This window comes from Metarhizium acridum (genome assembly GCF_019434415.1).
Source record: "Metarhizium acridum strain ARSEF 324 chromosome Unknown scaffold_1, whole genome shotgun sequence".
Lineage (NCBI taxonomy): Eukaryota > Fungi > Ascomycota > Sordariomycetes > Hypocreales > Clavicipitaceae > Metarhizium > Metarhizium acridum.
Genome location: NW_027094015.1, coordinates 5,488,510 through 5,516,453, shown reverse-complemented (window position 1 = coordinate 5,516,453; position 27,944 = coordinate 5,488,510). Strand labels below are relative to the sequence as shown.

The 27,944-nt window shown below is 46.9% G+C and overlaps 11 protein-coding genes across 11 annotated transcripts; 7 read left to right on the top strand and 4 right to left on the bottom strand.

Moving 5' to 3' along the window:
- Positions 1–6,880: 6,880 nt before the first annotated feature.
- Positions 6,881–8,192, top strand: J3458_001728 (uncharacterized protein). The gene has a single exon (XM_007814159.2). It carries the CDS (start codon positions 7,065–7,067, stop codon positions 8,154–8,156), a length of 1,092 nt encoding a protein of 363 aa, XP_007812350.1. The 5' UTR covers positions 6,881–7,064; the 3' UTR covers positions 8,157–8,192.
- Positions 8,193–9,208: 1,016 nt separating this feature from the next.
- J3458_001727 (uncharacterized protein) lies at positions 9,209–9,571 on the bottom strand (the record flags this gene model as incomplete). Its single annotated transcript, XM_066116887.1, has 1 exon — positions 9,209–9,571. The coding sequence occupies one exon, from the start codon at positions 9,569–9,571 to the stop codon at positions 9,209–9,211; it is 363 nt and encodes a 120-aa protein (XP_065978774.1).
- Positions 9,572–9,699: 128 nt separating this feature from the next.
- Positions 9,700–10,161, top strand: J3458_001726 (uncharacterized protein; the record flags this gene model as incomplete). Its single annotated transcript, XM_007814160.2, has 1 exon — positions 9,700–10,161. One exon carries the CDS (start codon positions 9,700–9,702, stop codon positions 10,159–10,161), a length of 462 nt encoding a protein of 153 aa, XP_007812351.2.
- A 23-nt stretch (positions 10,162–10,184) lies between these two features.
- On the top strand, positions 10,185–10,453 carry J3458_001725 (uncharacterized protein; the record flags this gene model as incomplete). Its single annotated transcript, XM_066116886.1, has 2 exons — positions 10,185–10,337; positions 10,400–10,453. The coding sequence occupies 2 exons, from the start codon at positions 10,185–10,187 to the stop codon at positions 10,451–10,453; spliced, it is 207 nt and encodes a 68-aa protein (XP_065978773.1).
- A 549-nt stretch (positions 10,454–11,002) lies between these two features.
- On the bottom strand, positions 11,003–15,245 carry J3458_001724 (uncharacterized protein; the record flags this gene model as incomplete). Its single annotated transcript, XM_066116885.1, has 4 exons — positions 11,003–11,467; positions 11,527–11,865; positions 11,917–14,947; positions 15,007–15,245. The coding sequence occupies 4 exons, from the start codon at positions 15,243–15,245 to the stop codon at positions 11,003–11,005; spliced, it is 4,074 nt and encodes a 1,357-aa protein (XP_065978772.1).
- A 280-nt stretch (positions 15,246–15,525) lies between these two features.
- On the bottom strand, positions 15,526–17,470 carry RAM2_1 (CAAX geranylgeranyltransferase alpha subunit). The gene is made up of 3 exons (XM_007814162.2): positions 17,404–17,470; positions 16,741–17,340; positions 15,526–16,692 (listed from the first exon to the last, which is right to left on the bottom strand). Exons 1-3 carry the CDS (start codon positions 17,456–17,458, stop codon positions 15,806–15,808), a joined length of 1,542 nt encoding a protein of 513 aa, XP_007812353.2. The 5' UTR covers positions 17,459–17,470; the 3' UTR covers positions 15,526–15,805.
- Positions 17,471–17,560: 90 nt separating this feature from the next.
- Positions 17,561–18,453, bottom strand: J3458_001722 (uncharacterized protein). The gene is made up of 2 exons (XM_066116884.1): positions 18,368–18,453; positions 17,561–18,310 (listed from the first exon to the last, which is right to left on the bottom strand). Exons 1-2 carry the CDS (start codon positions 18,411–18,413, stop codon positions 17,847–17,849), a joined length of 510 nt encoding a protein of 169 aa, XP_065978771.1. The 5' UTR covers positions 18,414–18,453; the 3' UTR covers positions 17,561–17,846.
- Positions 18,454–18,602: 149 nt separating this feature from the next.
- MSM1_2 (methionyl-tRNA synthetase) lies at positions 18,603–20,835 on the top strand. Its single transcript, XM_007814163.2, has 3 exons — positions 18,603–18,832; positions 18,889–20,183; positions 20,236–20,835. Exons 1-3 carry the CDS (start codon positions 18,634–18,636, stop codon positions 20,734–20,736), a joined length of 1,995 nt encoding a protein of 664 aa, XP_007812354.2. The 5' UTR covers positions 18,603–18,633; the 3' UTR covers positions 20,737–20,835.
- A 184-nt stretch (positions 20,836–21,019) lies between these two features.
- MSM1_1 (methionyl-tRNA synthetase) lies at positions 21,020–21,846 on the top strand (the record flags this gene model as incomplete). Its single annotated transcript, XM_066116883.1, has 3 exons — positions 21,020–21,041; positions 21,089–21,168; positions 21,229–21,846. 3 exons carry the CDS (start codon positions 21,020–21,022, stop codon positions 21,844–21,846), a joined length of 720 nt encoding a protein of 239 aa, XP_065978770.1.
- A 1,005-nt stretch (positions 21,847–22,851) lies between these two features.
- J3458_001719 (uncharacterized protein) lies at positions 22,852–23,193 on the top strand (the record flags this gene model as incomplete). Its single annotated transcript, XM_066116882.1, has 1 exon — positions 22,852–23,193. The coding sequence occupies one exon, from the start codon at positions 22,852–22,854 to the stop codon at positions 23,191–23,193; it is 342 nt and encodes a 113-aa protein (XP_065978769.1).
- Positions 23,194–26,072: 2,879 nt separating this feature from the next.
- On the top strand, positions 26,073–26,879 carry J3458_001718 (uncharacterized protein; the record flags this gene model as incomplete). Its single annotated transcript, XM_007814164.2, has 1 exon — positions 26,073–26,879. The coding sequence occupies one exon, from the start codon at positions 26,073–26,075 to the stop codon at positions 26,877–26,879; it is 807 nt and encodes a 268-aa protein (XP_007812355.2).
- Between the last annotated feature and the right edge of the window lie 1,065 nt (positions 26,880–27,944).

Here is a 27,944-nt window from a genome sequence, read left to right as displayed (position 1 = left end):
CCTGTTATACTTGGCGATTTTTTCCCACTAACTCGGTGGGAGACACCTAACCTATATAACCTCTAGTATAACCTGTTAGACTTATGATTTTTCCCACTAACTTAGTAGGAGACACCTAACCTATATAAATATTCTCTAGGTAAATCTATTAGAAACTTAGCGACTTTTTTTCCTACTAAGTAAAAACCTCTAGGTTAACCTATTAGACTTATGATTTTTTTCCTATTAACTTAGTGGGAATATCCTCTAGGTTAACCTGTTATACTTAGCGATTTTTTCCCACTAACTTAGTAGGAGACACTTAACTTATATAACTTAATAATTTTAACTTGGTGATTTTTCCTACTAAGTATAAACCCTAAGTATAACCCCCCTAACGCCGGCCCCGTAAAGTAAGCCTAGGCATTAGGGAAATTAAGGCAAAGAACGGCTTACCCTTAGCAGATTATAATAATAAGGCTACTTTATTGCTTATAGGACCGTTTCGCATAGCTAAGTCATTTATAAAGGATTTAACCCCGCTCGTATTAAAATTATAATACGCGAAGTGCCGCTACGCGCTTCCTACGCGGCGGGATAATTCGCCTGTTAAGACGCTAAGCCAGAGCCTATTCTTATCTATTTATACGTGTAAGCGGTATTACCGCGTTCTAACATAGATTCTAACTTAAAGGCGTTTAGCTATTATCTAGTAGATGGTAGCGTCGCGGCATTGCCCGGTTGAATAGCCGCAAAAACCAATTATTTAAATTAGCGGTTCCTCTCGTACTAAGCTAAATTACTATTACGGTGAGGTTATTAGTAGGGTAAAACTAACCTATCTCACGACGGTCTAAACCCAGCTCACGTTCCCTATTCGAATCCAACCACACAAATGTTGCCTTCTACTATAGTAACCTCATACAATTTGAAAATAAGATAAGCTTTAGTATTAACTTATTACAATAGAGCTACCCCTACTTTAGCTAACCTAACTTCTAGTTCTCCTTACAAATTCTACTCCTATATATAACTAGAATATCGGAAATATCGGATATCTAGTTTTCCGTATATCTAGCTTTATTTAGTTATTCTTGCGAGGTTATTTTAGTTGTGTTTTAGTTGTGTTACTTTAACTTGTATAACGCCCTGTAACTCCTTGTAACACGGAAAATAATGCTCCGTAATCCCTTGTAACACGACTCCGAGCAGAGCATTGACAAGAAAACTACATTTTCAATTTTTAAAAAAGCTTAAATAATTAATAATAAATCTAATAAAATACTTAAATTATAATAATAAATACATAAATTAGCTAATATTATAACCAATTAACTTATATAAAAAGGTGGGTCCTGCTAGCGTATTATAAGCTTAAAAACTAGATTATGTACTTTTCTAAAAATATACTATACTATACTATACTATAAAAACTATAAAATGTAAGAGGGACTGGAAGTCAGGTAGCCAAAGTAGGGGTAGCTGTATTGTAATGACTAAAGCTTATCCTATTTTCTAGTTGTGCGAGATGCAGGGGATATGGTCCCGAAGCTCCCGTTCCACGTGACGTTGTCAATCGCGTTGCAGGTGGGCGGGGTCCCCCAACCACCTTACATAAAATGTAGTTTTTGAAGTTTTAAGCTTATAAGAGTATATAAGGACCCACTTTTTTAATATTAGCTTATAATTTCACATTAATACTAGTTATTCGTAAAACTTATAATTCTATAAGTATTTTATTAGATTTAATATTATTTATTATATTCGAAACTATAAAAACTATAAAACTATAAAACTATACTATAGTTAATACTCTAGGTGTGCCTAGCAACTAGCATCTAGCTGGGGTTATTCCAGACAGAGCATTAACTGTAGTATAGTTTTATAGTTTTATAGTTTTTATAGTTTCTAATATAATAAATCATATTAAATCTACTTATAGAATTATAAGTTTTACGAATAAATAGTATTAATTTTATACTATTAACTAATATAAAAAGTGGGTCCTAATATACTCTTATAAGCTTAAAACTTAAGAAACTATAAAATGTAGTTTCTATAGTGTAGTATAGTATAGTAAGTTTTTAGAAAATTATATAATCTAGTTTTTAAGCTTATAAAAAGCTAAAAAGGCCCACTTTTTATATAAGCTAATTGGTTATAATATTAGCTAATTTATGTATTTATTATTATAATTCAAGTATTTTATTAGATTTGTTATTAATTATTTAAGCTTTTTTAAAGATTGAAAATTATTGTAGACTAGCTATATTATACTACTATAAGTATGCGTCTTTAGAAAGTAAGAATAAACTTAAGAAGAAAGAGAAAGAAGAAGAAAGGTTTCCCTCTTCTTACCCCCCTTTATATCTCTACCTAGCCCGTAGATTATCCGGGTTAGGTCCGAGCTGCCTCCGCATCGGGTTCGGCCTAGGCCCGAGCTGGCAGCTCGAGCCCATAACAAAAATGTAGTTTTCTTGTCAATGCTCTGATTCCAGAAACTTTTAGGAGTACATCGATCCGCTTCACCGATAGACCGACCTCTTTGCAGGATAGCCCGACGGACACGGACAGATCTTTAGACAAAAGAGTCCTGGCCTAGGTGAGTTGACTAATCTCTCCGGCACCAGTTAGGCAAATCCTTCCCAGGAGGCCTTCAATGTCTTATGCTGCACTTGTCGTTCGCGTCGGATTGATTCCTAGTCCGTTGTATCCTAGAATGGGATATTCTACGCTCGGGGTAATGGGAGTTATTGAGAATGAGGGCACACTACGACTCTGAATCAGTCAATGTTCTACTAACCGTGCATGCACAATGCCTGCATTTTTAGCCACCACGATTTTGACGGTAAGAAAGGAACTTGGCTATCAAAATCCGGCCTGGTGAAGGGCCGAAACTTGGTGATATTTTCGTCTTAACCGACTCATCACCACCGCGTGCGATACTTTTGCCCAAGGCTCAGACCATCAACCAATGCCCATTCACCCTTTGAGCCATGTATTGTACACAATCACGCCTCCATATATGTCTACAACTTATGAGTGTTTGTATGATGCTCCCCTCATTCATGTCAAAATCTTCAAGTCTGTAGAGCATATATCCATAGAATGTCCAAACTCAAGTCTCTATTCAGTCTCCCAACATGACAATAAAGTCTCGCTTCGCCGTCTTTTACTACGAACAATTGGCAACCATGACGCTTCGGGATTCAACATTCATGCGCCGTCCTCGAGTGTGTAGTATGTACGCTCATAAACCCGAAATGCCACATGCCGTCGCACGCAGAATAGGGGGACGCAGAAGTGTGAACGCCTCCCGTCCTGGAATTCCTAAATCACGGTAATGGTGACATCGACAAGTTTAACGAGACGTGGAGTTTGCTTTTATTTCCTAGGACGAAGACTAATGCACCCGCACTGAGATTTGTTCTTTGGTGAAGGATGTGGTCGACGTGCGCAACTGGCATTTCGAATGCGAATACAGTGTTGTATCGGGGCGACTCAATATTCCCCCGAGTATACGCTGCAGTCATACGACTAGACTAGGCATAACTTCCGGGAAAGCTTCCCCGAACGAAAAGGTTCGACTCTACCAAGTAGTAATTTGTAACATTTATGAGAGCAACGTCCCGCCCATCTACCCGCCATCCGAACTAGGGAGGGATCCACGTTACCTTCATCTATTAGTGCCATGTCGGCAATTGTTGATATAAGTAGTAGGACTAGTCATAAGATGACGTGAATGCTAGGCTTCATTCGTAGCCAGATGTGAGTCATGTGAGTGACTTACCCGCCAGACATTGCGGAAATGCTTATCTATTAACTTAGGGACGACTGTATGGATTTACAAGTAGCTATGGATCTCATAGTGTCAACTCTCGAGGGTAACATACAAGTAATATATGCTACGAGTTGTACCCGACTAGAAAACTGAATAAAATACATTATCAAACTCGGCAATGATAAATCGCTGTTGCACATGCAACACATTCAGCAGACTGATGTTCTATCCGGTAAGGGTACAATTCAATCTTTTAGACGAAGCTTCGATGTTGTGCCCCCAAAAAGTGTCTCATTGTATGCGTTTCTGTATAATACCCGCAGCAAACGACAAATTATCTGCAGATAGCCACACGATTTCTGTGCTACAAGTTGCCAGTGGCAGACTAGGCATTATTAGCACACATCCACCGTGTTTTCATGCTCGAGATGTCGCCCGTTTACCTGACTTCGGTTATATCGTTAGCATGGGCGGCTAATGATATAGCGAGACACGCAAGATTGCTGTCCTCTTGGCGAGTAAATCGCCGTCAGCGTTCCGTATTGCAGATATATTGGCCCCAGTTGATAAAGGCAGAGGCATCACGGAGGAATCTTGGTCCACTTGGACTTGTGTAATGTAAGCGTACTACCCTCCCAGGCCGGGACCAGGCTGAGAGTCGGAGTCCCAGCAGTAATATTGGCATCTCCATGGCACGCTGTGAGCTCTGCGGCGAGTACACATGGAAGGAAGCAGCATTTGGACGCTGCGACGAAGGTCATCCTCCGGCTGGGCCCTGAAGAAACAATTACAAGCACCTAGGATCTGTGGATGAGCAGTGATGTGCTGCATAGATCATTGTCGTGAATTGATGTGCAGCCGAATGTCGAGTGAGAAGGACGGTAAAGGAGATATAAGGTACAACTTGAAGGCATATCCAGTGGCCAGTATAGGTTGGGAGAGCTTTTACTACTCTGTTGATGGGGCCAAGTCATAGAATGAGGTTGTCGACGTGATTCCAGGCCTTCCGCTACATGCTGCTACATAATTCTACCCCTAAGCTCCGGTCAGTACGGCATGTGAGAAAACACCACATATAAGACATTTTAAACCATGATTCTTCTAGCATCCTAACATGAGGTGTTGTTATGCTGATGCAAGTTCTTCGCGTTGAGGAGAAATTAGAATGAACCACACTTTCAAACACCCTGAAGAAGAATTCTGGATGCATACGACCAAACCTCGGATTGTGAGGGAAGAACTATGCCAGGAGCTATTGAGAAATCTGTCACAGGGGTCCGGTTTTAGCAGGAAAATCATGAGACAAACAAGTAAGAGCAATTACAAAAGTTGGACTAAAGATGCTTGGGTCAAGAAGAAAGAGATCAATGGAACCCAATGCCGTGTCGCCAGTACTCAACATTGTCCAGCAGAGAACACAGCCTTAACAGGTAAGCATTTGCTCACTATACAGTCACCGAGTTTCCCCCAGTCCGTGTGCAGTTTTCCGTCTAAAGGCTGTTGAACAAATAACACGTTGTATTGGTCGATCAGCGGGCAGGCTGCTGCCGCAGGCAAACGCCCCCTGCTGGCTGCAAAATACTTTGGCTTTTCGAGCGTAAACCCGAGAGTGGCACATCTCTAACAGCAGTTGACCTCTCGGCAACTTATGGAGTTATGAAGAGGCAATCGCAGACTGGTTGTTACGACCCAACCACAGGCTGCAGTATAGGTCGCATGTATGGGCCGGCCACAGAAGCCACCCCGCGATGGAAACAAGTGCTTAAGGGGCAATGGACGGAACGACCCAGGGAAATGGGGCAGGGACGAACCAATAAGGGAGGATCACAATGGATCATATATGATCCATTGACAGGATCACCAGAGATCATAAATGATCCGGCAGAAGGATCATTAGGGATCTTTCATGATCCAACGGAAGCCATGCAGTATATATAATAGTTATATATTATAGGGACCCCCCAATTCGCCTCATAGATACACTCTAGCTCCTCAGTCTTCAACCTCCCTACCCCCCCAAATACACCACGATCATTACATGGACCGAAGCTTCGCTTACGAGTTACGACTCTTTGACTCTGATCACTGGTTACGGTCCACGACTGCGTAACGAGTCTAACGACCAACTGCTCAGATTGACCCCCCAGTGATTCTGCCAACATAAACTACGACCAGTTTATCCCTTGGGAACCTACCCGTTACACGTCGAAGATCCTTAATACTTATAGGCCCTTCCCGTGCAACAGTCGTTACACTGATGAGTTCGAGCTTGTAAAAAGGGAGAATCGCAAAAATTTTGACGTTTGCTTCTGTGAGCTGACAAGAGTAAATGGGCACCTTCATTCGGAATGGGTATGCAGAGCTCATGCTCAAGCTTGAGAAAAGGGCGCATCGATATATTCTTGGCGAGGATAATAACGACTTCCAATATTGGGTTCAATGCTAACATCTCGAATCGAACTGACACAGCGGTAAGTAGCCTTCAGTGCCCTCACGGACCTTATTCGCGTTTCATGGTTCATGTGAGATGGGAGCTGGCTTAGTTCTCCAAGTGTTCCTACACACTAAAACTTGGCATGGCTTATTCTAATGCTAATACTCGCTACTCTCACGATGCTCCGGTCTTTAAGTATGGGCAACAACCATGGGTCTACAGACTACCTCGGAGGTAAAACGGATGAACAACCATTTCCGCAATGAAAATTCTGTATATACCTTCGCAAGTACATTCGCAGCCGCCCATACCAGTGGGGCTGACAAGTTTGTCGGGCTTGCTCAAAAAGTATTGTAGGGTCAAGTGCAAATTTTTAAATTACTATGAACACAGGCCGCCAGAGCCACTCTGTGCGGGCGCTTTTGATGTGATGACATGGCCTACAACGTTGTACAACGGAAACACTGTTGACCCATATACTTCGTAGCCATTTGTCGCACAGTAAGACTGACTATAGGGGGGTATAGCACATAAAATACCGTGGCGTGTCCACGCCCATTTAGGGGTTCAGTTCGAGGGTTCAGTTCCAACAGGGTCAGTCAGCAAGGATAGCAGAGACCAGGTCGGCGGGACTGTGTAACGTTATTTCGCATAGAAGCCTCTTGTCTTGGCTTTTAACAGGTGCGGTTTCTTGATATGTGACGGTATTAGCAAAGCCATTTCTCGACCCCTTGCGCTCCTGTCATCTGTTGATTCCCCCCCGATAACTCTGAACCACTTTAAAGCTGAGCATATCAACTTACTCGCACTCCGTTCTCCAACTTCCTACTCAAACTCCACACTCGTTTCTTCCCACATTCCTCCTTTATAATGGCATCCACCTCAACTTCATCGCCCTCAGCGGAGGAGTGGTTCAACCTCGCGGAGGCCTCCCCGCTCGATATCGCGGTGGGGGGATTTGTGCAACGGTGGGAAGCCGCGGTGAGCGAGTTCAACCAACGCGAAGCTAATGACTTGGACTCGTTGCTCGGCCCGAACCGGCCCCCTACCGATATCCGGTCGTGGGAGAAGTCTTGGACCAAGTTAGAATTCGAGAGAATCTCTAGAACTAATGTCCATTTACTCAAACTCTGGAAGTTCTCTTGCAACTTTCTTCACACGTCACCCATCAGTATCCTATCACCACGCCATGGCATAACATATGAGCCGCAGGCCATGGTCCGAATCGGCAACCAGTACGCCCTATGGTCTGAGGCATTCTGCCAAGCACTCAGCGGTTTGGTCTGTCATCCCATATGGGGACAGAAAGCGAAGCGGCTTACGGCCGCTATACAATTTGCAGCAATATGCCGCCTTGATGATCGCAGGCCGTGGACACTTGCGGGTTATTCGACAAGCTGCCAGGACATGAAAAAATTGAGGCAAATGGTCTCTTCCGAAAGGAACCAACAATTACACGAGTTGTGCGAAAATTACATCTTGGAACAAATGGCACGTGGCCAGGAGCCGTCCTGGCATTGCATGCTCTTCTGCCATATAGGCACCTATGCCAGGGAAAACCAGCATCAGATGAACAATCATTCGCCGCATACTCCCCCTCGTCTTGCAGTTCACATCTCGGACCTTCAAGCCGTTACAAAGGCCATTCATCATCTCTATCCCTTCGGCAAACGTCTCGACTTGAGTTATAGCGAAATCATCGCCGGGGCCGCGACAAAGATGCGACTCCAAAACGCTTTTCCGAGCAGTAGCGAGCTTAAGAACACGCACATCAGGTCGTTTTTGAATGAATTACGACTGGCTGGCCAGGACGTCTCCTCCAACAAATCCGTTGGTCGGGCTTCGCAACCGACGACGACGTCTGGTTGCTCAAATGCTAGAAGAGCCACCTCGCACCGCCCCGCGGGTATCGAAAAGAAATGGAAAAGGGGCAACAGGCGCAAGCACGCTAGACATGCCTGAGAGGGGAAGATGCGAAGACAAGAAGGTCATTGCGGAAGCTTGCATATGTAGTGTAATACAAGTTGGACATTTGTAGAGAAATTCCTGGCCTCCCATTGATGCCTCAAACGTGTGTCAACTAGTGGTGGTGTGGTCACTCATCCGCTCTGTAACTACCTAGGTACTCCGTACTTTGAACCTTTGAATGGCTTGCATGACCGGATGAAGACGTCAACTGGTAGATCTTGTCACGGCATGGTGTCGCCAGCACGCTCCGCTCCGGGTTCAGCAACCCTCGCATCTCGTGCGCCTCCCCTCCTCAAGTGCCTCCCATCCGAAAGCCACATAAATCTTCAGACTCGAATGACGACTTGGCGAAAGATTATGCTCAAACAACTTTCTCCGCAATGTGTGCCATGGCTGCTGACCCGCACTATCCGCCCCTGTCTTGGCACTCGGTAGTACGGCTACAAACGACAATTTGACCCCCCACCCCGAAAGGGTCTTCAATCAGAACTACTACTTGTACTCACAACTACATGATTGCAAACGGCCGACTATTTATGTGAGCAGTGTTCCAACATTCATATGGAAAGCAGGCAGAATGAAAATCTAGGTTGGCCACAGACCCTTCACTACCCACCATCCCGATGGCGTGCCGCTGCTTTCCCTCAACGGGACAAATCCGCCAAGAAGCTACCAGACATCTACTCCTGGAGACGTTGTCAGCTTTCCACTGCCCTCTTCGCGCTGAGCGGGCCTGATGATTTCAAGACGGCAGGCAATGGGTAAAGGGTCCGGGACTGGAAACTGCCAGGTTTCGGATGTTTTGGTTCGACACAAACTTCCACTTTTTAACTTCTGATAATTGGATATCTTCTTTTTGATTTCCTTGAATCGCATGCCCGTGGCAATAGGATTGTGTCTGACTTTCGTGGCCTTTGCTAGGCGTATTGGCCCTCGCCTTCGGATCACAACCTCGTGACAAGTCCAAGAAATCCAAATACAGCGGTTAATCTATAATGGACGAGCTCAAATCGATAACCAGGTACCTCCTTCCGTTACCACCAAAATCACCCGACGGCCGGGACCAATGGCCCTCTCGGACTGCTTTCCTTCTCGCGGCAACGGGCGGATGCGCTGGTATTGGTAATCTTCTTCTGTATCCGTCGCAAGTCTTCGACAACAACGGCCTGCAGTGGTTCATACCATACGATATGTGTGTCTTCCTCATTGTTATTCCGGTCCTGATTCTCGAAATCGCCATTGGTCAGGCATATCGTGGAGGCTGTGTGATTGCCAAAAACTCTATCCATCATCGTTTGAAAGGCGTCGGTTTGAGTTTGCTGTATGTTGGATTCGTGGTTAGGTCCATACTTCGCGGCAAATCTGGCTTGGATCATGATGTACTTTCCCGAGCTCCTTTCAGAGCCCATTGCCTTGGGAAGGGCGGGGCGACGCGTTCTTCTATGAGGACGTCGTGGCCAATGTTGAGCCTGTGCCAGGTAACTCTTCTGCAGACGGGAAGGAGGTCATCAAGTATACGTCGAATCAGGGAGTAGGTATGATAGGCGAGACAGTCGGATGGACCGTATTTACGTGGTTTTTGGTGTGGGTTTCCATCTTCCATGGTGTTGGACTGACTGGGCGAGCAGTCTACTTCACAATGGGGCTCCCGATTGTCATCACCGTCGTGCTCATCGGCCAGTCATTGTCGCTTGAAAACGCGTCTCAAAGCTTCAAACTCTTCTGGGCCACTTGGAACGGTGATAAGCTCGGAAGCGGCGAAATCTGGCAGACGGCATGCGGCCAAGTCTTCTTCTCGACTGGCGTCGGCTTCGGCTACTTCACCTCCTACGCATCGTACAATCAGAAATACTCCAACGCCGTCATGGACTATATTCTCATAGTGAGCAGTAATTTCCTTTTTGAGAACATTGCCGCCTTTGCTGTATATGGTGTCGCTGGCTCGGCTGTTCCCCCAGGAAGGTGTTCACCTTGGCAGCTCCACCGTTGGTTTCAATGACTCTTCCTTCTGCAGTCACACAGATGCGCGGTGCTGATTTCTGGGCTGTTCTAAACTTCTTCACTCTTTGCACCATAGCCTCCCTCATTATTAGCAAAAGTCCAGAGGAGCCCACGCCCAAGTTCTGGCGAAAGAATGTCTTCACTAAACGGCTCTGGTACTTGGATTTCTACTCTGTAAGCACAGTATCCGATGATTCTCTTTGATCTGCAATGCCAGTTTATTAACACTTTGCCAGGGCAATCAACTCCGCCGAGATCTCAACGAGATCATTGTGTGCGAGAACAAGTGAGGTATCCCATTCTTTTGGGGCCCTCTCACCCGCTACGTGTCTGCACCATTCTTGCAATCGTATATAGCTTTTTCTACCCGTCCTTTTGTCAGCTTCGTGGAGACCCGCTCCATATCTTGGGTTTGGTGTTGGCCATGTTGCCTTGCTCATTGTCGGATGCGGTTTTGTTCTTCCAAGGTGGCTGGATGTTCTGATACCGCCGACTCGCCGGGGGTGGGGGGAGGAAAATCAGACATTGGAGCGAATGTTTCGCCTCGACATTCACAGTTAGAAGAAATAGATCGTTCTAAGGCGGCTGGGACGGGTAGCAATAGAAAGCGGGGGACCGAGCATGTAAGAACAACGCTGAAAGAGTGAGACGGCCACCCATGTTGTGAACGTCGAATGGCGGTACAAACCAACTAGGACTATATCTAGTTCAAACTTAGATTCGAGGACAAGCTGTGATGTTCGGGCGGGACAGAGCTACAGTCATGTATCATGTCTACTAAATGCTTATAGACGTGTTCCATCTTGCCCTTTTGTTCCGAGTAACGGGAGCGCACTCATTTACACCATTCGGGACTGAAGCTCCTTGCTCTCCTCTCTCAAGCCCTTCAGCTGCTTCTCGAATTCCTTGTTGGCCCATTCCCAGTATGAGGTCCATATGCCAGCTGCCCCAGCATTGCTAGTAACAGCTCCGGCATTGCCAGTCATGGCCTTCATCTTGTCTCCAAGCAATAATGTGACCCTCAGCACACTCTTGTTGGCCTCCTCTTGCTTCTCAACGTCTTGTTTAACAGCATTATCTTTTAGCTTGATGGATAATACTCCTCGATATGCTTCTGCAATAGAGTCAAGTCTCCGGGCTGTTTCGTCTGGATCAATGACAATGAGTTTCGAGACCATGAGATTGCAGAGCTGTCGGATATCATTGTCGTCCTTTAGGCCGGCCACAACCCGATCATAAAAGTCAATATTATTGATCCGTGTAAACGCGGTCTCCATGAGGGCGTATAAAGTCTCGTAGGCGCTCTAATTTATCAAACTATTAGCAAACTGCGCGACCAGAGATAACCAAATATCGACTGTACCTTTCGGACTTCCAGGCCATCATCCACAGTGTGTTTGAATGGGCCTAACATGACCTCCTTGACGAGTTCAGGTTTGATTATTGATTCGCCCAGCACAAATGGCATGAGCTCACCAAGATGTGGCAAAATAAGGTCAGGCTTGTTGTGTGCCGCGGAGTTGAGGGTTGACATGGCTAGTCTTCGAATTTCTGTGTCCGTGTCTTGCAACATTACCAGAAGCATGTCGATCAGATAGTTCTTGAGCTCGGTATCAAATGCTTCCTCGCTCTCAGAGAGAGCGTAGCGGACGGCTTGCACGGCCATGCCTCGAATGCCTGATGATGTGTCTTTAAGTAACGCCTGATACGAATTAGCGACAAAGAAAATCTCAGTTTTAATGAGCAGAAATACCTGAAGCTTGGTCATAAAAGAGCCGGGGTCAAGGATCACCAGTCGCCCTACACATTCAGCACAAACAACTCTGTTGTCGGCGGCTTCTGAGGCTTGGCGTAATTGATCCCAGATAGGGACGGCATATTCTCTTATGTCGACAGATTGGACGGGAATGGACTGGAGGATCTCTTTGATAGACTGGATGAGAAGATACTGAGTGTTCCCTCCCGCTTGCATCTTTTCCAAAATAACAGGCAGGAACTCTGAGGCATTGCCTGATCCAGCGCGGCCAAGTGCAATGGCGGCTGCAAGAGATACTTTATCGGGTTCTGGATGAAATTGTCGCAAGAACAAGTCCGGTCTCATTGGTGATGATGATCCGAGTCGCATGCCAGTTTCTCCAAGGACTGCCAGGGCAAGACTAACCCGAGCCTCATCACCAATCTTGGAGCTATTTTCCAGCTCAGAGATGAAACTATCAACAGAAACTCCTGCTGAAGTGTCACCTGTGACAAGCAGCGTACCGATAACCTTACCAACTACAGAAGGGTCACCGGAGATACTAACATCTTTTAGTAGCCCTTGCATGAGTGTATGGCTGGCACCACTTTCACCAATCCTGGCCACCAACTCCAGGAGCTGATCTAAAGCAATTCCGGCAAAGTGGGACTTCAAGAGCTGGCAAAGAGCGGCAACCAAATCCTTAGAGACTGTGACATCGGCATGTGACGGTGTCAAACTGGCAAGTATAACCAGAGCCGGTCCAAGCAGATGCGTGTCGCTGTTTGTAACGGCTGGCATTAATGCAGAAACAACGCCATCAACTGTCTGCTTCTCAAGTTGACCCTGAGCAGCTTTTGACAGGATTAGATGTTTCAAAGCATTAACACTCGAGCCCCGCAGAGATCGATTCGCTTTGCGGAGTTGGGCTGACAGTTCAAGTGCAACATCCTGGATCCAGCCTCTCTCAAGTTCATCCGGGCTAGATGCGAATGCTGCCACATTATCCACAGCACGCACCGCAGCAAGTCGAGTAGTTTCATTCTTCAACCTTTCACGCAAGATGTTGAGAGCCTTCATCCGCTTATCTGGAGACAAAAGATTGGAGCCATCGCCGAAAGTTCTCGAGATTAAAACGCCTAATGCATGAATGGCTCGTTGGCGAACTTCAGCATCAGCATCGTTTGCTGAGCCCTTGTCCATGAGGACTTCATAGAGTGATTCTAGCTCGGCCTTGAACTTGGAGCCTGAGTTTCGGGAACGTGGAGGAGTAATGGTCTTGACAAGCTCTTCAGCAGTTCTAATGGCTTCACTAGAAATCTTGTAAAACCGATCGTGTACTGCATTAATAACTCCAGCAACGATCTTCGTAAGATACGGCTGGAGGACTGACGACGAATGTGTCTTTGAAATGTCACTTATCAGTCGTAATGTTGCGATACGGAGTGTACTTAGCGTTGCAGATGCAGAACCCCCGGCAGAAGCCAATGATGAAGCCGTGGCTCCGTGCCCAGTAGACTTTGCAGCATCAAGAACTGGACCGATGAGATCTGGGAAGAATAAAGCCAAACCCCCTCGCTGCACCAATACAATGTCATCCAAAAGGTTGATAATGGACTGCTTTGTAGGCACAGTTTTGCCTTTTAGTTGCTTGATAGATGCCTTGACTATACCAGGTGTAAGTTGTGCCAAGTCCGCGCGAGGGCCAGTAGTAGGCACCCTCTCCAGAACCGGTGACGTGAGACCTGAGCCCGCCATGAACTGCGAAACTGTCATTGCAGTTCCAGCGCTGCTCTGTCTCCGACGCTTGCGGTTAAGTGGCGCGGGTACTGCGACAGGAGGATCTGTATCGTCCAAAGAAAAATTAGCTACATGTAAGCCCTCGCCGGTCTTACGAATAAGAAGTGCTAAAGCCGAAATAATCTCCAGTCTAACATTTTCTTCGCGTTCATCGATGCGCTTAATGAGAGAAGGAGCCGCCTGGCTATACAAGACGCCGTTATCCAGGAGGTCTCCGCTGCCACGGGTTGATATGAGGGTATAAAGAGCCTTGGCAGCACAGCGCCGGACCTTCCAACTGGCGTCGTCGTCGTCGTCTTCAAAACCATCATCGGCGTCAAAACCATCATCTTCATCCTCTTGGTCTTCATCCTCATCCATATCGACATCATCGTCTTCCTCGTCAACCGCGTAGTTGGGATCGTACTTGAGGTATCGGAGCGTGGCCGCAATGATATCGTCGGTGAACGGGCGCATTTCTTGGGGACACGAAGCGAGAAACGCTTCAACTGATACCAGGGCTGCCTCCCGAACTTCATTAAATTCGATACCAATGTCTTCTCCGTCACTGAGCCTTTCCAGGTGATCTTGAAGCTCTTCCTCGCTGAGGGCCTTGAGCATAAGTGGTACAGTACTGGCAATATGCGGCCCGAAGCGAACGGGGATAGACCGAGCCATACTTCCTATAATGGAGATGTAGAGACGTCGCGAAACAGCACCGGTGCTAGGGTCAGAAAGCCTGGATGCCAGCCTTTGAATAACGTGTCGCAGGTGCTCATCCGCTAGGTAGACAGCAAGCATAGAAATGGCAACGACTGCACGCTTCTTGACGACGGAAGAATGTCTATTGCTCTCAAGAAGCTGCATAACAACGTGCTGCATTGCTTCAACCTCGACAGACTGGAGCAGGGGCCCGAAGCACCGCACTACTTCTATCAAGACGTCAACGGTTTCTGGGCTGGCATCGTCTCCCTGCAGCATACCCGCAGGTACCAAGGGTAATGATATATCGGTAGTCTGTCGACTTGGAGTGGCCGCATTCGGCCCAATCAGACGAGGAATAAGAACTCGTCGAATAGCGTCATACGATTGCTGAACATCGGGAGTTGTGGCAATTCCTGGAACTGGGCGAGGGAGAGCTATTATGACAGATCGAAGGGCGAGTGAGGTGACGGCATTGTCGACCGAGTTCTTCAGTACCATTGATGACAGTTTGTCAATCATGGGCGCGATAATAGCCATAGGGACTTTGCCAACAAGGGGGGCAACACTACAGAAGAACTGTTAGAAACTCATGACGTTTTATTACTCGGGGGCATTGTTGCAGACCATTTAATAGCCATATTCTGCACCTCACCGTTCTGGTCATCGAGAGTCTTGATGATACTGTCAACCGCTCGAGCTGCAGTATTGTAGTCATGCTGGAGAAAATCGGGTTTGGCTATATTCAACAAGTGCAAAAGGTCGTTCAGTGACATAAATCGAAAGTCCGGATCAGCATCACCCAACTTGGAAATGAGGCTTGTCACCGACTGCGGTGTCGGGTTGATGTTGGCGGTTGCCGCCATGCTGGCAGCTCGAGTTTCTGCCAGCGAGGATGACGACGCTCAGGTTTGACTCCGCCAAGCTTTCGGGAAGAGGGAGATGTGTAGAGGCGGAGAAATTTTGCAGATTCTGTAGAGAGTCGAGCTTTTTTTCTTTGTTGGCCACGCGAGGCCAATCTTGGGTTGCCTCAAAACTACAGAAGCAGTTTCTTTTGCTCTTGTGGTAGGTAACATGCACAAACAAAAGTGAGGTGGTGGGAGCAACGGATGACAACCTAAGGTGGGGTCAATCCAACCTCGTAGGCAGGCGCAGAGGCTCCCAAACTAAACCCAGTCCCCTCTCCTCGACCCCAACTTGACTGGGCCAGTAATTTCATCCCAATGCAATAATCATGCCAGGTTAATTTATTACATCGTGAACGCTATAAAGTACACTTATGGAACGGGGTTTTTTCCTTCAACAAAATTGGGCAGCTATTGCTCATTTACTGCAACAAGTCTCGCCTCTTATTCAGGATTTGAGCCTCGACCCAGGTTTGGAGATGATTCTGATGAAAATTGGATGACAGACTTGGTAAGTACTACTACTCCTGTGCTTTTGCTTCTCCCAGTTCCGACGCCCTAAACTTCCAATATCCCTCGCGTACTGGATCCCATTTCTCCCAAAGCCTTTGCAGACAGAGAATAGCCTTGCTAATATCGCCAGCCTGGTGATAGACGTCGACCAATAAATCCAAAGCGTGAGAACTTTTGACGTCCTCACTATCTTCACCCAAGTTGGATATGAAACTCTCTGAGAAATCACGAACATCGGATAAGCCTCTTCCACCCTTGGCGAGTACTCCTCGGAGATAATTCCAGCTGGATTGGTTTTGGGGCGCCAAAGCAATCTTTTCTTTTGCGTAGTCTACCTCCCTGTCGATGAGGGACCCGGGAATCTTTGGGTCATGCGTAGTGGCAGGTAAATCTGGCGTGGCAACACTAGGGTCCGAGAAGACTAGAAAGAAACGGTGCGCCCAAGCAGAATTGTTTCTTAAATCATCTTCAATCAAATTTTGCGTCGCGGCGAGTTCGGCGATGTTCCACATGCCAAGTTTAGTCACCAAGTATTGCCGGAAAGACCAAACATGATAGTTCTTCGAGTCCTCTTCAAGCATATTGTTAATGAACTGTGTCTCGGTTCTTCCTAAAGTCCTGATCATTTCTTCATCTCCATCGATGCTGGGGAAGTAATAGTCTAGCAGAAGCTGGCGATGGTGCCATATTTGGTAATTCTTTAGGTTCGCCAGGGCTACCTGGTTCAGCCACTCGATCTCTTCAGGGACGGGCAAGTTGAGTGTCTGAATAATCTTGAAGCGATATAGCCACACGGTGTAGTGTGCAGGATTCATAGAAATGACATGTTCTGTCAGGCGGAGACTTCTTGGAGAGCACTCATCTGCAGCCATGACAGCGCGAAGATACGAAGTGGCTAGGCATATCAGCAGCAATTCAACAAGTCACACTCAAGGACACCTACCTTCGGCATAGTCGTCAGGGTAGGCAATCTTAGATAGGGCATCGTCGGGTTCACTGTGAGGAATGGGGATCACGTCGTCCCATTCTGGGTTGTTTGAGAGAGAACCCGTGATTTCGCCATAAAGATCTTTGTTCAAGGTGGCCATGTCTTTCCGTCTACTCTTTTCTTGCGCTAATTCTTCGTCCGAGAAGTCGCTGCCACTAGCGATTGCTTTGCGTCGGTTGATAAGAAACTGACGATGATGAATATCTAGAGCCGCCAGTTGAGCTTGCTTGATTAAAAGCTGGTCAAACCTGTCGAGCTGATATGCACCAATGTCGTGACCTGTTTTGTCCTTGCCCCAACAGTAGCCCTGTCGAAGGCGGCGAATGGGCAGACCGTCCTTCGTGACTTGTTTCCAGTACTCTCTTTCCGTCTTATTAGACAAAGGGATTTTATGATCGGCGATCGGTTGAATGAGCTTTGTGTAACTGTATGCTTTCTTCTCTGCGGGCGTTAAACCGAGGAAGCCAGCTTCTTCAATTCGTTTTTCAACGGGGTTCGTCTGGTAGTAACGTTGAGAAGTTCGATCGTTCAGTGTTTCTGGACCTGGTCCAGGAGCTGTGCGAAGTTTGCATCAGTCCTGAAGCTGTAGCGCTATTTTGTAGCCAGCAATGAACTTACTACTCTTGGGCTCCGGGTTGATCGGCTTTGTGACTACTTTCGCCTTGGGCGGCATGGCTGCAGTGTGGATGGTGGGGTTAATGGTCGAGAATGGCGGAGATGGTGTGGAAAGAGCTATTGTTCTGGCACGGCCCACCGAGGTTTTTGCTAGGCCTTTGGCGTCAAGTTTACATGACTCTGCTCAATCATAATATGCGTATAAGGACTTTGAGATCTAACACAGACTGGGATGCAGAGGCGAAGAGTATCATCTAAATACAGGTATATTATAGTCGCCTAAAGCTGTTGAAGAAAGCCTAAACTAACCAAACGCCAAACCCACAGCTAAAAGCGGTTTCCCTTTGAATACAACATCACAGTAATGCCAGCACTAAAGGCAACACGTATTTCATATTCACCTCTTTCCTTGTCATTTAATCGCAAACACTCCCACTGTGACTCGCTTATAATGCACGAAAATTTTGCGACATTATTAGCCATCTCTTGACGCCTCGAGGAGGGTTCCTGGCCATAGAATCCCAATTTGGTACCAGCACAAAGGTCTCGTTAAACATTTTCCGTGGTGCTTCCCGTCCTTTACCGAATTGCACTCTTCCCATAGTCGTGACCACAATGATCATCCGGCTTCCATTCTTCTCTACTTTATTATTGTCATGAATGTTGTCGGGTGCGCCATACTTTGATGAGGGGTTGATAACGTGCGCATCTAAAGATTCTATCTCGTAGCGTACGCCTTGCCCTTGCGCCTCTAGTAGCGTGGTGTAATCGGCAGGCGTGGCAACAACAGAGCCGTTGATAGAAATGTCGGCGGCGATTGAGTAGCGTGGTGAAGAGTTGATATAGAAGGGAAGAAGTGTTGATCGGTTGTTTATGGCCTGGTAGTAGTGACTGACGAAGTTTTCTGCAGCTAAAGGCGAAAGTCTGTGAGAATCGTGTGGAACTACCCTCGTCTGGGTCGGCTCACCTTCGCTGGAGGCTTTAACCTCAGTATCTGAGTCTGGTAGAGGCATATTGCTGCTGGGTCAGAAAAACTTGTAGAACCCAAGTACTGGAGGGAGTGGATGGAATGACGCGAATCGCCAACCAGAGCCGGCCTCATACACAGTTATCTGTCAAAGACATTCGCACAGTGTGTATCGTGTGGTCCCTGCTATTTCTCGTTGACGCCTTAACTATTGAATTCGACTCGACTGTATTCCCTTGATAGACATTGGCCAGACGCTCATTAAAATGCGACAATCGTCGCCGCGCGTCCTCGGACGCTTACTACAAGGCCATTTCAAGTTTTCGACACCACTTGAATGGGGTTGCAGCAGCTGTCAACCCCGGCGTATCTTTCAAGCGCGGTGGAACACGTCCGACAGATCTCCGACTGCGGCGACAGACAAGCCCTATTACATTACAACGCCAATTTTCTATGTTAACGCTGGTATGAATGCCAGTTTCGCATTGCTTGTGGTGGTATCTAACTTCTGGAGACTTCAGCGCCCCATATTGGGCATCTTTACACTATGGTTCTCGCGGACGTGTTGAAGCGATGGCAGCAAATCAAGGGCAAGGAAACCTTTTTCCTCACAGGAACTGACGAGCATGGCATGAAGATCCAACGAGCGGCCGCCAAAGAGGGAATAGCACCCAAAGAATTTTGCGACAACTACTCGAACAAGTTTCGAGAGCTGGCCGCTGCTGGCGATATTTCGTACGATGCTTTTATTCGAACAACGGACTTGGAGCACAAGGAAGCCGTCAGTGAATTCTGGCTGCAGCTTAAACACACTCTGCCTGAACATTTGGAACTCTACAAAGGAACGCATGAAGGGTGGTATGCTGTGAGCGACGAATGTTTCTACCCAGAAGACCTGGTGCGGCCAGACATTGTACCCCAGACAGGAAAGAAGATTATGGTTAGTGACGAAACAGGAAGCGAGGTGGAATGGGTCAAGGAGGAAACCTGGTTTTTCCCCTTGACAAAGTACAAGGATGCCCTTTTGAAATTCTACGACGAGAATCCCAATTGGATAACTCCAGCACATCGGATGAATGAGGTTCGCAACTGGGTTGAAAATCACTTGGAGGATTTGTCGATCACGAGGCCTGCGGCTCGGCTAAGTTGGGGCATCCCGGATCCCGAGGACCATAATCAGACGATATATGTTTGGGTTGATGCGTTGATCAATTACATTACTCAGGCAGGCTATGGCAGGAAATGGCATTCCTCATCGGATAACACGGGACTTTGGCCTGCGGATATGCAAATTATTGGAAAGGATATTCTGCGATTTCATGCCATATACTGGCCAGCTCTCCTCATGGCCCTAGATTTACCTCTTCCCAAACAGTTACTCTGCCATAATCACTGGACCATGTCCAATCGGAAAATGTCTAAATCACTTGGCAATGTGGTCAATCCCTTCTTTGCTGTGCAACGTTGGGATATCGATCCTTTGCGCTACTTTCTCATGCGAAACGGAAGCTTTACTAAAGATATGAGTTACTCAAATCAGCTGATTGGGTCAGTCTACGCCAAGGAGCTGCAGGCGAATATTGGTAACCTTCTTTACCGGATTGCCCGACCAAAGGTTACTTCGAAATGGTCGACTCTCGAAGCGGTCGGAGCATTCCGCCGGGGTGCCTTTGGGGAAATCCCTGGCCACACTTCGCAGCAGCTCTTTGTCAGCCTGGACGATCATTTGGAGAAGATCACTTCCGCATTTTTCGAGGAGATGGAGAAGTTCAACACTGGAGGTGCTATTCGCGAAGTTTTTAATCTTCTTCGTGAGGTAGGCTTTACCTGTGGGATGAAATTGCTGAAACAGCACTGACAAGCTGCAGACAAATCGTTACGTCTCTGATACGGAACCATGGAATCTCGTCAAGAGCCCGAACCCCCAATCCCGTATATTGCTTAATTTGGTTATCTACAATTGCGCGGAGGCCTTGCGTATCGCTGGCATCCTGTTGCAACCAATCATGCCTACCAAGGCATCCTTGCTGCTGAATGAACTTGGAGTTAGGGAAGATCGACGCACTCTTGAGTTTGCTTCTAAGGGCAAGGACCCCGAATACGGCACCGAAGCTAAGACGGGAGACTCAGCAGCTAGATTGAAGAAATGGGACACAATCTTCCCCCCAACGCCGAATGCGAATGACTCAGATGCCGAGATCATGGAACAACTGAGCTCGGCACTGCATGACAAAACGAAGAATAAAATGAATCAAGTTGCGGAGCTCCTGGCTATGGAGGCCCGCATGGGAGAAGAGGCCGTGGCCAAAATGCTTTCCGAAATGCATGCTGCGAGGTCAATTACTGTTAAAAAGACGCATCGGCTATAATCCATGTCTTGTCCAGTTAGCAACTTTGTCTAATTATCTGTATAACATGTAATATATGTAAAACCAAATGTAATCAGCACCTGTCATCTTGTAACAAATAGATGCCACACATTTTCTTTCAGAAACGCGAAAATGGGCGACATCCTTGTGGTAACGTGCTGTGGTCCCATTGTGGACGTAGACCTGGTCCAAAAAGTTGCCCCCACTGACAAATTCTAATTTCACAAAAATTGTCCCACTACTACGGTTATAGCCTTGCCGGCTGACAGCGTCAATCACAAACATGAGAGTCAATCAAGCCACAGGCAAGTCGACCACAATGAATTCGCGGTGTATAATTAACACGACGTAGGCATCAGTACGAATAAAGTGCTGCTGGTCCCGTATGAAGCTCATCATGTCCGGAAATACCACGAATGGATGGAAGATCCGGTACTTCCATTAGCCAACCCAACGGCTTCAATACGCATCGCAATCTGACTTGCGTTCCAGGCACTTCAAGAAGCGACAGCTTCTCAACCACTGACTTTAGAAGAAGAATACGAGAATCAGCAATCCTGGCGAACCGCCCACGAAAAACTCACATTCATAATATGCCAAGCATTGCCCACGGCAGACCGAGCATCGCCATCAATAAAGGCGAAAGTGGTGGATGCAGATGACCGCATGATTGGAGACATCAATTTCTTTATTTACCAAGATGATGATCCTGAAGAAACTCTACAAAACCGGAAAGCCAATGTCGCCTTGAGAGGGGAAATCGATGTCATGATCGCGAGCACAGAGCATCGAAGGCAAGGATTCGGAAGTGCCTCAGTACAAGCCTTACTAATGTATTTGCGCGAAAATATGAAACACATACTGAAGGAGTATACATGTAGTCTTAAACTTGGACAAGAAGTTGACCTAGCTGAGCTCATGGTCAAGATTCAAGAAGGAAACATTGGCAGTAGAAGATTATTCGAGAATCTGGGTTTTAACCAGGTTGGGGATGTGAATTATTTCGGCGAGGTCACGTTACTAATTGCGTGGGCGAAGGTTGAGAACTTGGTTGATGGATTGTTGAACTCCGGTGAGGTATATCGAGAGGTCAGGTATGAAATTTCATAGAGGCATAGCAAGTGGGGATCAGCTCATTCTGAGGGATTGATCTTCAGCATTGCGACATCTGCGGTGGGAAGTCACGCGGGTTGCAGATTTTTTTTTCGCGAGCAGCCTTCAAGTTCCTTGGCCATCTGCTGTCTGGTACGCGCGAATCAACAAAAAAGGCCCGTGCAATCGTTGATCTAACCGAGTTTCTCATTCGGGTGTACTCTATCTTAACGAAGCAAAATGAGCATTCAAGATGTTCCGACTCGGGATGAAGGGAACTTGATCTTTGCAAGCCTCCAACTCCTGGATGGCCAGTCAAACGATGTCCTGCAGAAACCATGTTAGGCCCGGGTTTTTCGTGTTCGTATACGCCCTATTGTCACAAAGTCCTTTGTAATACGACATCAATCGACATCATTCGACATTATCCTCCGAAGTTTCTCTAAAGAGGCCTCTGAACAGCTCCATTCCGGCACTACCCCTTTTCTCTTTGTGGTGCTAATAGCTTAGACCTGCGAGAAATCACGCATTCGATGACTCACTACGGCCAACCATAAGAGTTGTGACTGAATCAGGATTGGCATCAAGGATCATTGCGGGTTCTTCTACGGTGCCGATTCCTCAGTCCTCCGTATCTCTCGAAATATAGACTAGCAAAATACCCGAAATGACATAAGGGCGCAAACGGAAACTTGGACTGCTAAAGCGACTCAATCCAAAGTCAAACAGGCAACTTCAGAAGAAATTATGGAACACTACAACTTCGACCCAGAACGAGTCAAGCGCGTTTCTTATTGTGAGAAAAAGTATCCTCTGGAAATTCAGGAACCCGATCCTTCTTGGCCCGTCCAATTCCAAGCTCTGGAGTCGAGCATTGAGGCAGCACTGGGTCTCAAGGCAATCTGCATCTCACATGTTGGATCAACTGGCGTCCCCGGTCTGTCGGCAAAAAACATAATCGACAGTGACCTTACAGTAGCAGACTGACGACTACATACCTGCCTTAGAAGCCGCTGGTTTCCAATGGACGACTTGCGAACGGAACTGTCAGAATCACGATATTTTTGTGGGCTACGAGCCAATGACGAACCTGCATGTCTTTTCGGAAGGGTGTCCAGAACTGATTCGACATCAATGTTTAGAAACCATATTATCGATAATCAAGAAGACAGGGAGCTTTATATTATGGCAAAGAGAGAAGCTTACGCTGTGGCTGCCAAAAAATGGCCAGCGTGGATGGGTGGTTACCAACTGAATAGGCGCATGACATTATTGTATCAAGATTTGTTGCTCGGAGATGAAGAGAGGGCAGTGGCTTTGTGCGCTCTGCACTGCTCGGCAACTTGGCCTAGAGTGCGAACATAGCAAATTTGGGAAGAAATAGAAGGCTGGGTTGAAAGGAGTTGCTTCCCCGTTGCTCACAAGTACGCTGATGAATACATCAGACGCCATTGTTTGGTAGTGGCCTGGGCTGTTATAGCAATTCAATGTTGACTCCTATTGCAATACATACGACTCATTGACGGAGATTCCTCGTTTCCAAGTTTTCAAGTGACAACGAGCTTCCATTTAACACCAGATTAAGCTATATAACATGCGTACTCTCTTCATCCTAGTACCTTGTGAATACCCCACATTTCCCACGAGGAGATGCTCATAACCATCGAATATGTGAATCTGTCCAACGCAATCCGCAATTCTTGGTGATATACGGAGCACTTTTTAGGGAGTATCTCTAGTTCCCGCTTTCTGTATTCTTGATAAGAGCACCATCTCCTGCATGCCCAATGACTTGCTGAGTCGTAATAACAGAGGCATTAAGCTAATTTAGTAGATACCTATGACCTACATACATATTGGTAGATGATAGAAATACCAACAATCTAGCTGGGTACACAGGGCTACATTGCACTTGTCGCACCTGTAATTCGTCTGCCTAGCCCGCATCTTTGAGCAACGCTGATTTACCTCGCCAGAAGAGGCCCTTGTTGAGCTTCTTGGGTAAATTACACCCACCTGCCGGCGCTGACAGCCAAGACATGAACTGTATTTAGTGCTTTTGACGTGATGATGCTCTGCAAAGGGCGTAAATTCGTCTCCGGCAGAAAAATTCTTCCGTGTGGTTCCGTGCGAATTGAACTGCTTAATTAGGCCGACTGCGATTGCCTCTCGCCAAACGGTCTGCTCCTTGTACGATTTCCAATTATACTTCTTTTTCTGTTGCAAGATATATGTGTTTACAAGGACTGTGTAAAGAAGAAAAGTCCAAGCAATAGCCCGCACAGAGTCGCGTTGAATTGAGTGTTTGTAGCCGTGATGACTTCGTAATTGATCGCCTCTGTCCACGGAATTCATGTGTTTATTGTAGCAAAAAGCGACGGAAGGCATTTGCATGACCATCTCTGACGCACTAAAAAGATCCCGGTGCTTGCCGTGCTCTTGCCTTTCTTGAACTTGGCCGGCGTCGCTGCGGCTCCTCAATGTTGCCGGCATTAAAAAACGAGTTGAGAAATAACACCAGACCGTTATCCTTCCAAGCAATTGGGTTTACCTACAAACCAATGAATTAATATAGGAAATACTATGGAAGATACATTGATAGATTACCTGATCATATCTGCTCGTAGCCCATCGAATTTCCACTTTACTTGACCCCTACTATCGTGGCTTTTAACTAGAGCAAAGGGAGGATCAATGTCACTATTTAGACGAACTGTGCCCGTGGATACACCACCGTGATCTCGTAAGGCGCGTCACAACTGCGGCGTTGTAAAGGGATTATCAAAAAAGACACGATAGCTGGTAATTGGAAGCTGCAATACTAGGTCCAATACCGCGGCTTGTGTCTCTGCTAATTAATGCGTGTTAGCTTGTGTTCTGGCCAGAATACCTTGTTTGCGAGGCCTTGAGGCCGGAATGTCGAATTTCCACCGCAAAAAATAACCCTCTTGTGCAATAACCCAAGCCTTGATGCCTGCTGGAGTAGGTATTTTTGGCATTGTCGCCCTTGAGCCAGCTTGAAATCGGATCATACACTTATCTATGGCGATGTGTTTGCCTGGCACAAAGAGATCAGCAGAGATTTCTTGTATATGCTCTGACCACCGGGATGCCTGCGATATGGTGCGTTCGATAGAGCTAGTATCATTGAAGTCGGAGGGTAGAGAGATGCGAAGGTATTGGAAAAGTAGCTGGAATCGGGAATATGTTCCATTTCGTGATTGGGTGTACTAACTTGAGCTCTCCTGGCTTAGAAGTAACCCAGCAGTCAGAGAGTGTGAATTGCTCGGGGCGCAGCAACTTTTTGCTAGGTGCGCAGGATCCCCACTACGCCCCGATTTTTGTGCGGTCAGGCCCGCTGCCAGGCGGCCCCAGGCCCTATAGTACATTCTCAGTATAAATGCATGGCAGTAAATGCCCTTATGTAAAAGGTAGTTGCGTAATTACATGAATTTCTTAATAGCGCCGGCTTAGGTAGGCCTTAAATCGCTTAAAAACGTAGTTTCCGTTATTTTCGTTAAAGTACACACTTTTAGGCCGGATTTTTTAATTATTTAAGCTGTCTAGGCGCCTTAATTACCTATTCGGTCACATCTATTAGCTGTGACAGCGGTAACAGCGTTACAGGAATAAATTCCTTAATTTGAAGAGATTCTTGTCTTTTAATTGGTGCCCTTTACCTGTTATTTATATTACGATTCGATCGTTGTGATAACGGCGGCGGCGGCTGCCTACGGCGTTAATTCCTCGCGGTAAATTTAGGGGCAATTTAAGGGGTTTTAGGGGCCTTCGTCAGCCATCGCGATCTGTATTGTGTTATTAAAGGAGGAAAAAACGCTGCTACCTGTTAAAAAATTCATACGGCTGCAGCCTTATTAAAAAATCCGTTGATATTCATTGAAGCTTTTTGGTGTCAAGTAAAGCTGCCATGCATTTATACTGAGAATGACGGTTCATCTCGAATTCGATCGACACAGTCCACGAGAGCGACGAGTGTTTCCGCCGGAAGTAGGAGGTCTTCCGCATGCGACAAAGGTTTCCAACAACATCTTATCGACTATAAAATCTATCCCGAGGGATATGAGTCTGGGAACGGTCTTCCCAGTTCCGAACCTAGCAATCTAGATCACATCCAAGAAGCGTTATCTGCTGACAGAGCCTCTTTGTCCCCATCCCAGTTCACACAGTCGACATTTCGGGACTTCAAAAACAAGAACAAACGAGTTATTTTCGAGAGCGACGTTATGAGTGCTGTTATCCCTGTGATATGCGGTAACTCAAGCATAGACAGCCAACAAAACGTCCTCTTTACTGAGTTAGATCCTATAACAAGTACGGATGCGGTAAAGCCTAAACCCGACCTTTTTGATGGCGCATCCCTCGTCAACATCCACGAGGACGTCAGAAATAATCCAATACTGAAATCCAAAGTTATCCCTACCAAGCACCCCAACATTCCAATGGCGCCAAATTTTTTCATGGAGGTCAAAGGGCCTAACGGGAATGCATCCGTGGCACAGAGGCAAGCATGCTATGATGGAGCATATGGTGTCCGTGCCATGCATGCTTTGAAGAATCATGGAAAGACCGAGGAACAATATGACGGAGATGCCTACACGTACAGCTCGACATATCATCCTGCTACTGGCACACTACAACTGTATGCTCACCATGCTACAGCTCCAGTTGATGCTGGTGGCCGGCCAGAGTATCACATGACTCAAATTGATACTTGGGGAATGACGGGTAACATTAATAGTTTTCGGCGCGGAGCCACTGCACTTAGAAATGCCAGAGATTTGGCGAGACAGCAGCGAGACAACTTAATCCAGGCTGCGAATGCGTGTCACGTACGTCCAGAAGTTCAAAAGAACGACGCGGGCTGGCGAGATGCGCATGACGATCTCCAGGGGCAAATTTCCGATGCCTATGATGACAACTCTGGGGAAGATCCTGAGACATATAACACACTGCAGTTTCACAGACGGACGACGGGTCTCCGGACCCTAGCCAAGAATCGACTGCATTGGGGGCAGACGACACTAATTTGAGTTTTGCAACAAGCCTCATACCGGCTTTAGCAATGAACCGTCGACTCGACCCAAGCGCGCCAGACAACTGGGCTCGCCAGAAAACTCTTGGGGGCGCCGCTCGTCAAAGAGTCGCACACGCGTGCATGCGAGTGAGCTATTCACGTCTACTGCCACAGGATCGGCTCAGCCATCCAAGCCACCTGAAAGTGAAAAGAACTGGGAAGAATGCGTGGGCACAACACAGCATTTGGAGGGTAAGCAGTCGACAGACTCAGTCGATGCCAGGCACAAAGACGGGTGGAGTCACAGAGAGGAGGATGAGGACACGTATTGTTGGCGAACGAAACATTGCCATACAGTCTCCAGTCTATTATGTTTGGCCCCAAAAGATGCTCGGTGTTCAGGCCAGGAAAGTCATCCCTGGCATCTCCAGACTAAATTTTGTCAACAAGGTGGATCTAACATCTAGTATGTCGCCCATTTCGACGCTAATAGAATATTGCAATACTTTGCAGCACCTTTGGGTAACGAGTATCGCGTCACTGCCAGGCGTACCAAATTTCATTATAATAGACAACCCACAATCTGTGTTCTTTAGACCAGGTTGGCAGCTCTCCCCTCCACCGTCCATTGTCCAGGTGAGATCAGTGGCAAAGCCTGTGCTGGGGGTGTCATAGTCTTCGAATGCTTGGGTTTGGGAGCTTTCGCCGGCCAGAGAGCTCTCGCCAGCTTGGGAGTTGACGTGGCATTCCCGCTAGGGTACGCTTGGAATGAAGTGAGATGTCCGCCTTTTGAGTTAAGTATAGCGCCCGAGACATGTAGTGGGTCTACAGTAACCATCTCGCTTCTGAATTACTGCGGTTAATGAGAGAAATTGTGTCCAGGAGATGCTTGGCATAGTTCTCCGCAGGCCTGTCTTGGTTCCCAATAGGGCAGGTCGTTGTACCTTGGTCGAGGGTCAGTCAAGACGTCCATGGCAGTGATCACGGCGATGGCCATGGCTGGTGAAGGCGTGCTCAGGATGGTTGGTCGAATACGCAAGAGGCGATCCAGACAGCCTATAACATTGATAATATTTCTTGC

Coding starts and splice junctions, on each gene's coding strand:
- MSM1_2 (XM_007814163.2), top strand. CDS start 18,634: ATGCGACAATCGTCGCCGCGCGTCCTCGGACGCTTACTACAAGGCCAT. Junction 18,833..18,888: donor AATTTTCTATGTTAACGCTG/GTATGAATGCCA, acceptor TGGAGACTTCAG/CGCCCCATATTGGGCATCTT. Junction 20,184..20,235: donor TTTTTAATCTTCTTCGTGAG/GTAGGCTTTACC, acceptor GACAAGCTGCAG/ACAAATCGTTACGTCTCTGA.
- RAM2_1 (XM_007814162.2), bottom strand. CDS start 17,458: ATGCCGCCCAAGGCGAAAGTAGTCACAAAGCCGATCAACCCGGAGCCC. Junction 17,341..17,403: donor CAACCCGGAGCCCAAGAGTA/GTAAGTTCATTG, acceptor AACTTCGCACAG/CTCCTGGACCAGGTCCAGAA. Junction 16,693..16,740: donor CCCTGACGACTATGCCGAAG/GTAGGTGTCCTT, acceptor TGATATGCCTAG/CCACTTCGTATCTTCGCGCT.
- J3458_001728 (XM_007814159.2), top strand. CDS start 7,065: ATGGCATCCACCTCAACTTCATCGCCCTCAGCGGAGGAGTGGTTCAAC.
- J3458_001722 (XM_066116884.1), bottom strand. CDS start 18,413: ATGCCTCTACCAGACTCAGATACTGAGGTTAAAGCCTCCAGCGAAG. Junction 18,311..18,367: donor GGTTAAAGCCTCCAGCGAAG/GTGAGCCGACCC, acceptor TTTCGCCTTTAG/CTGCAGAAAACTTCGTCAGT.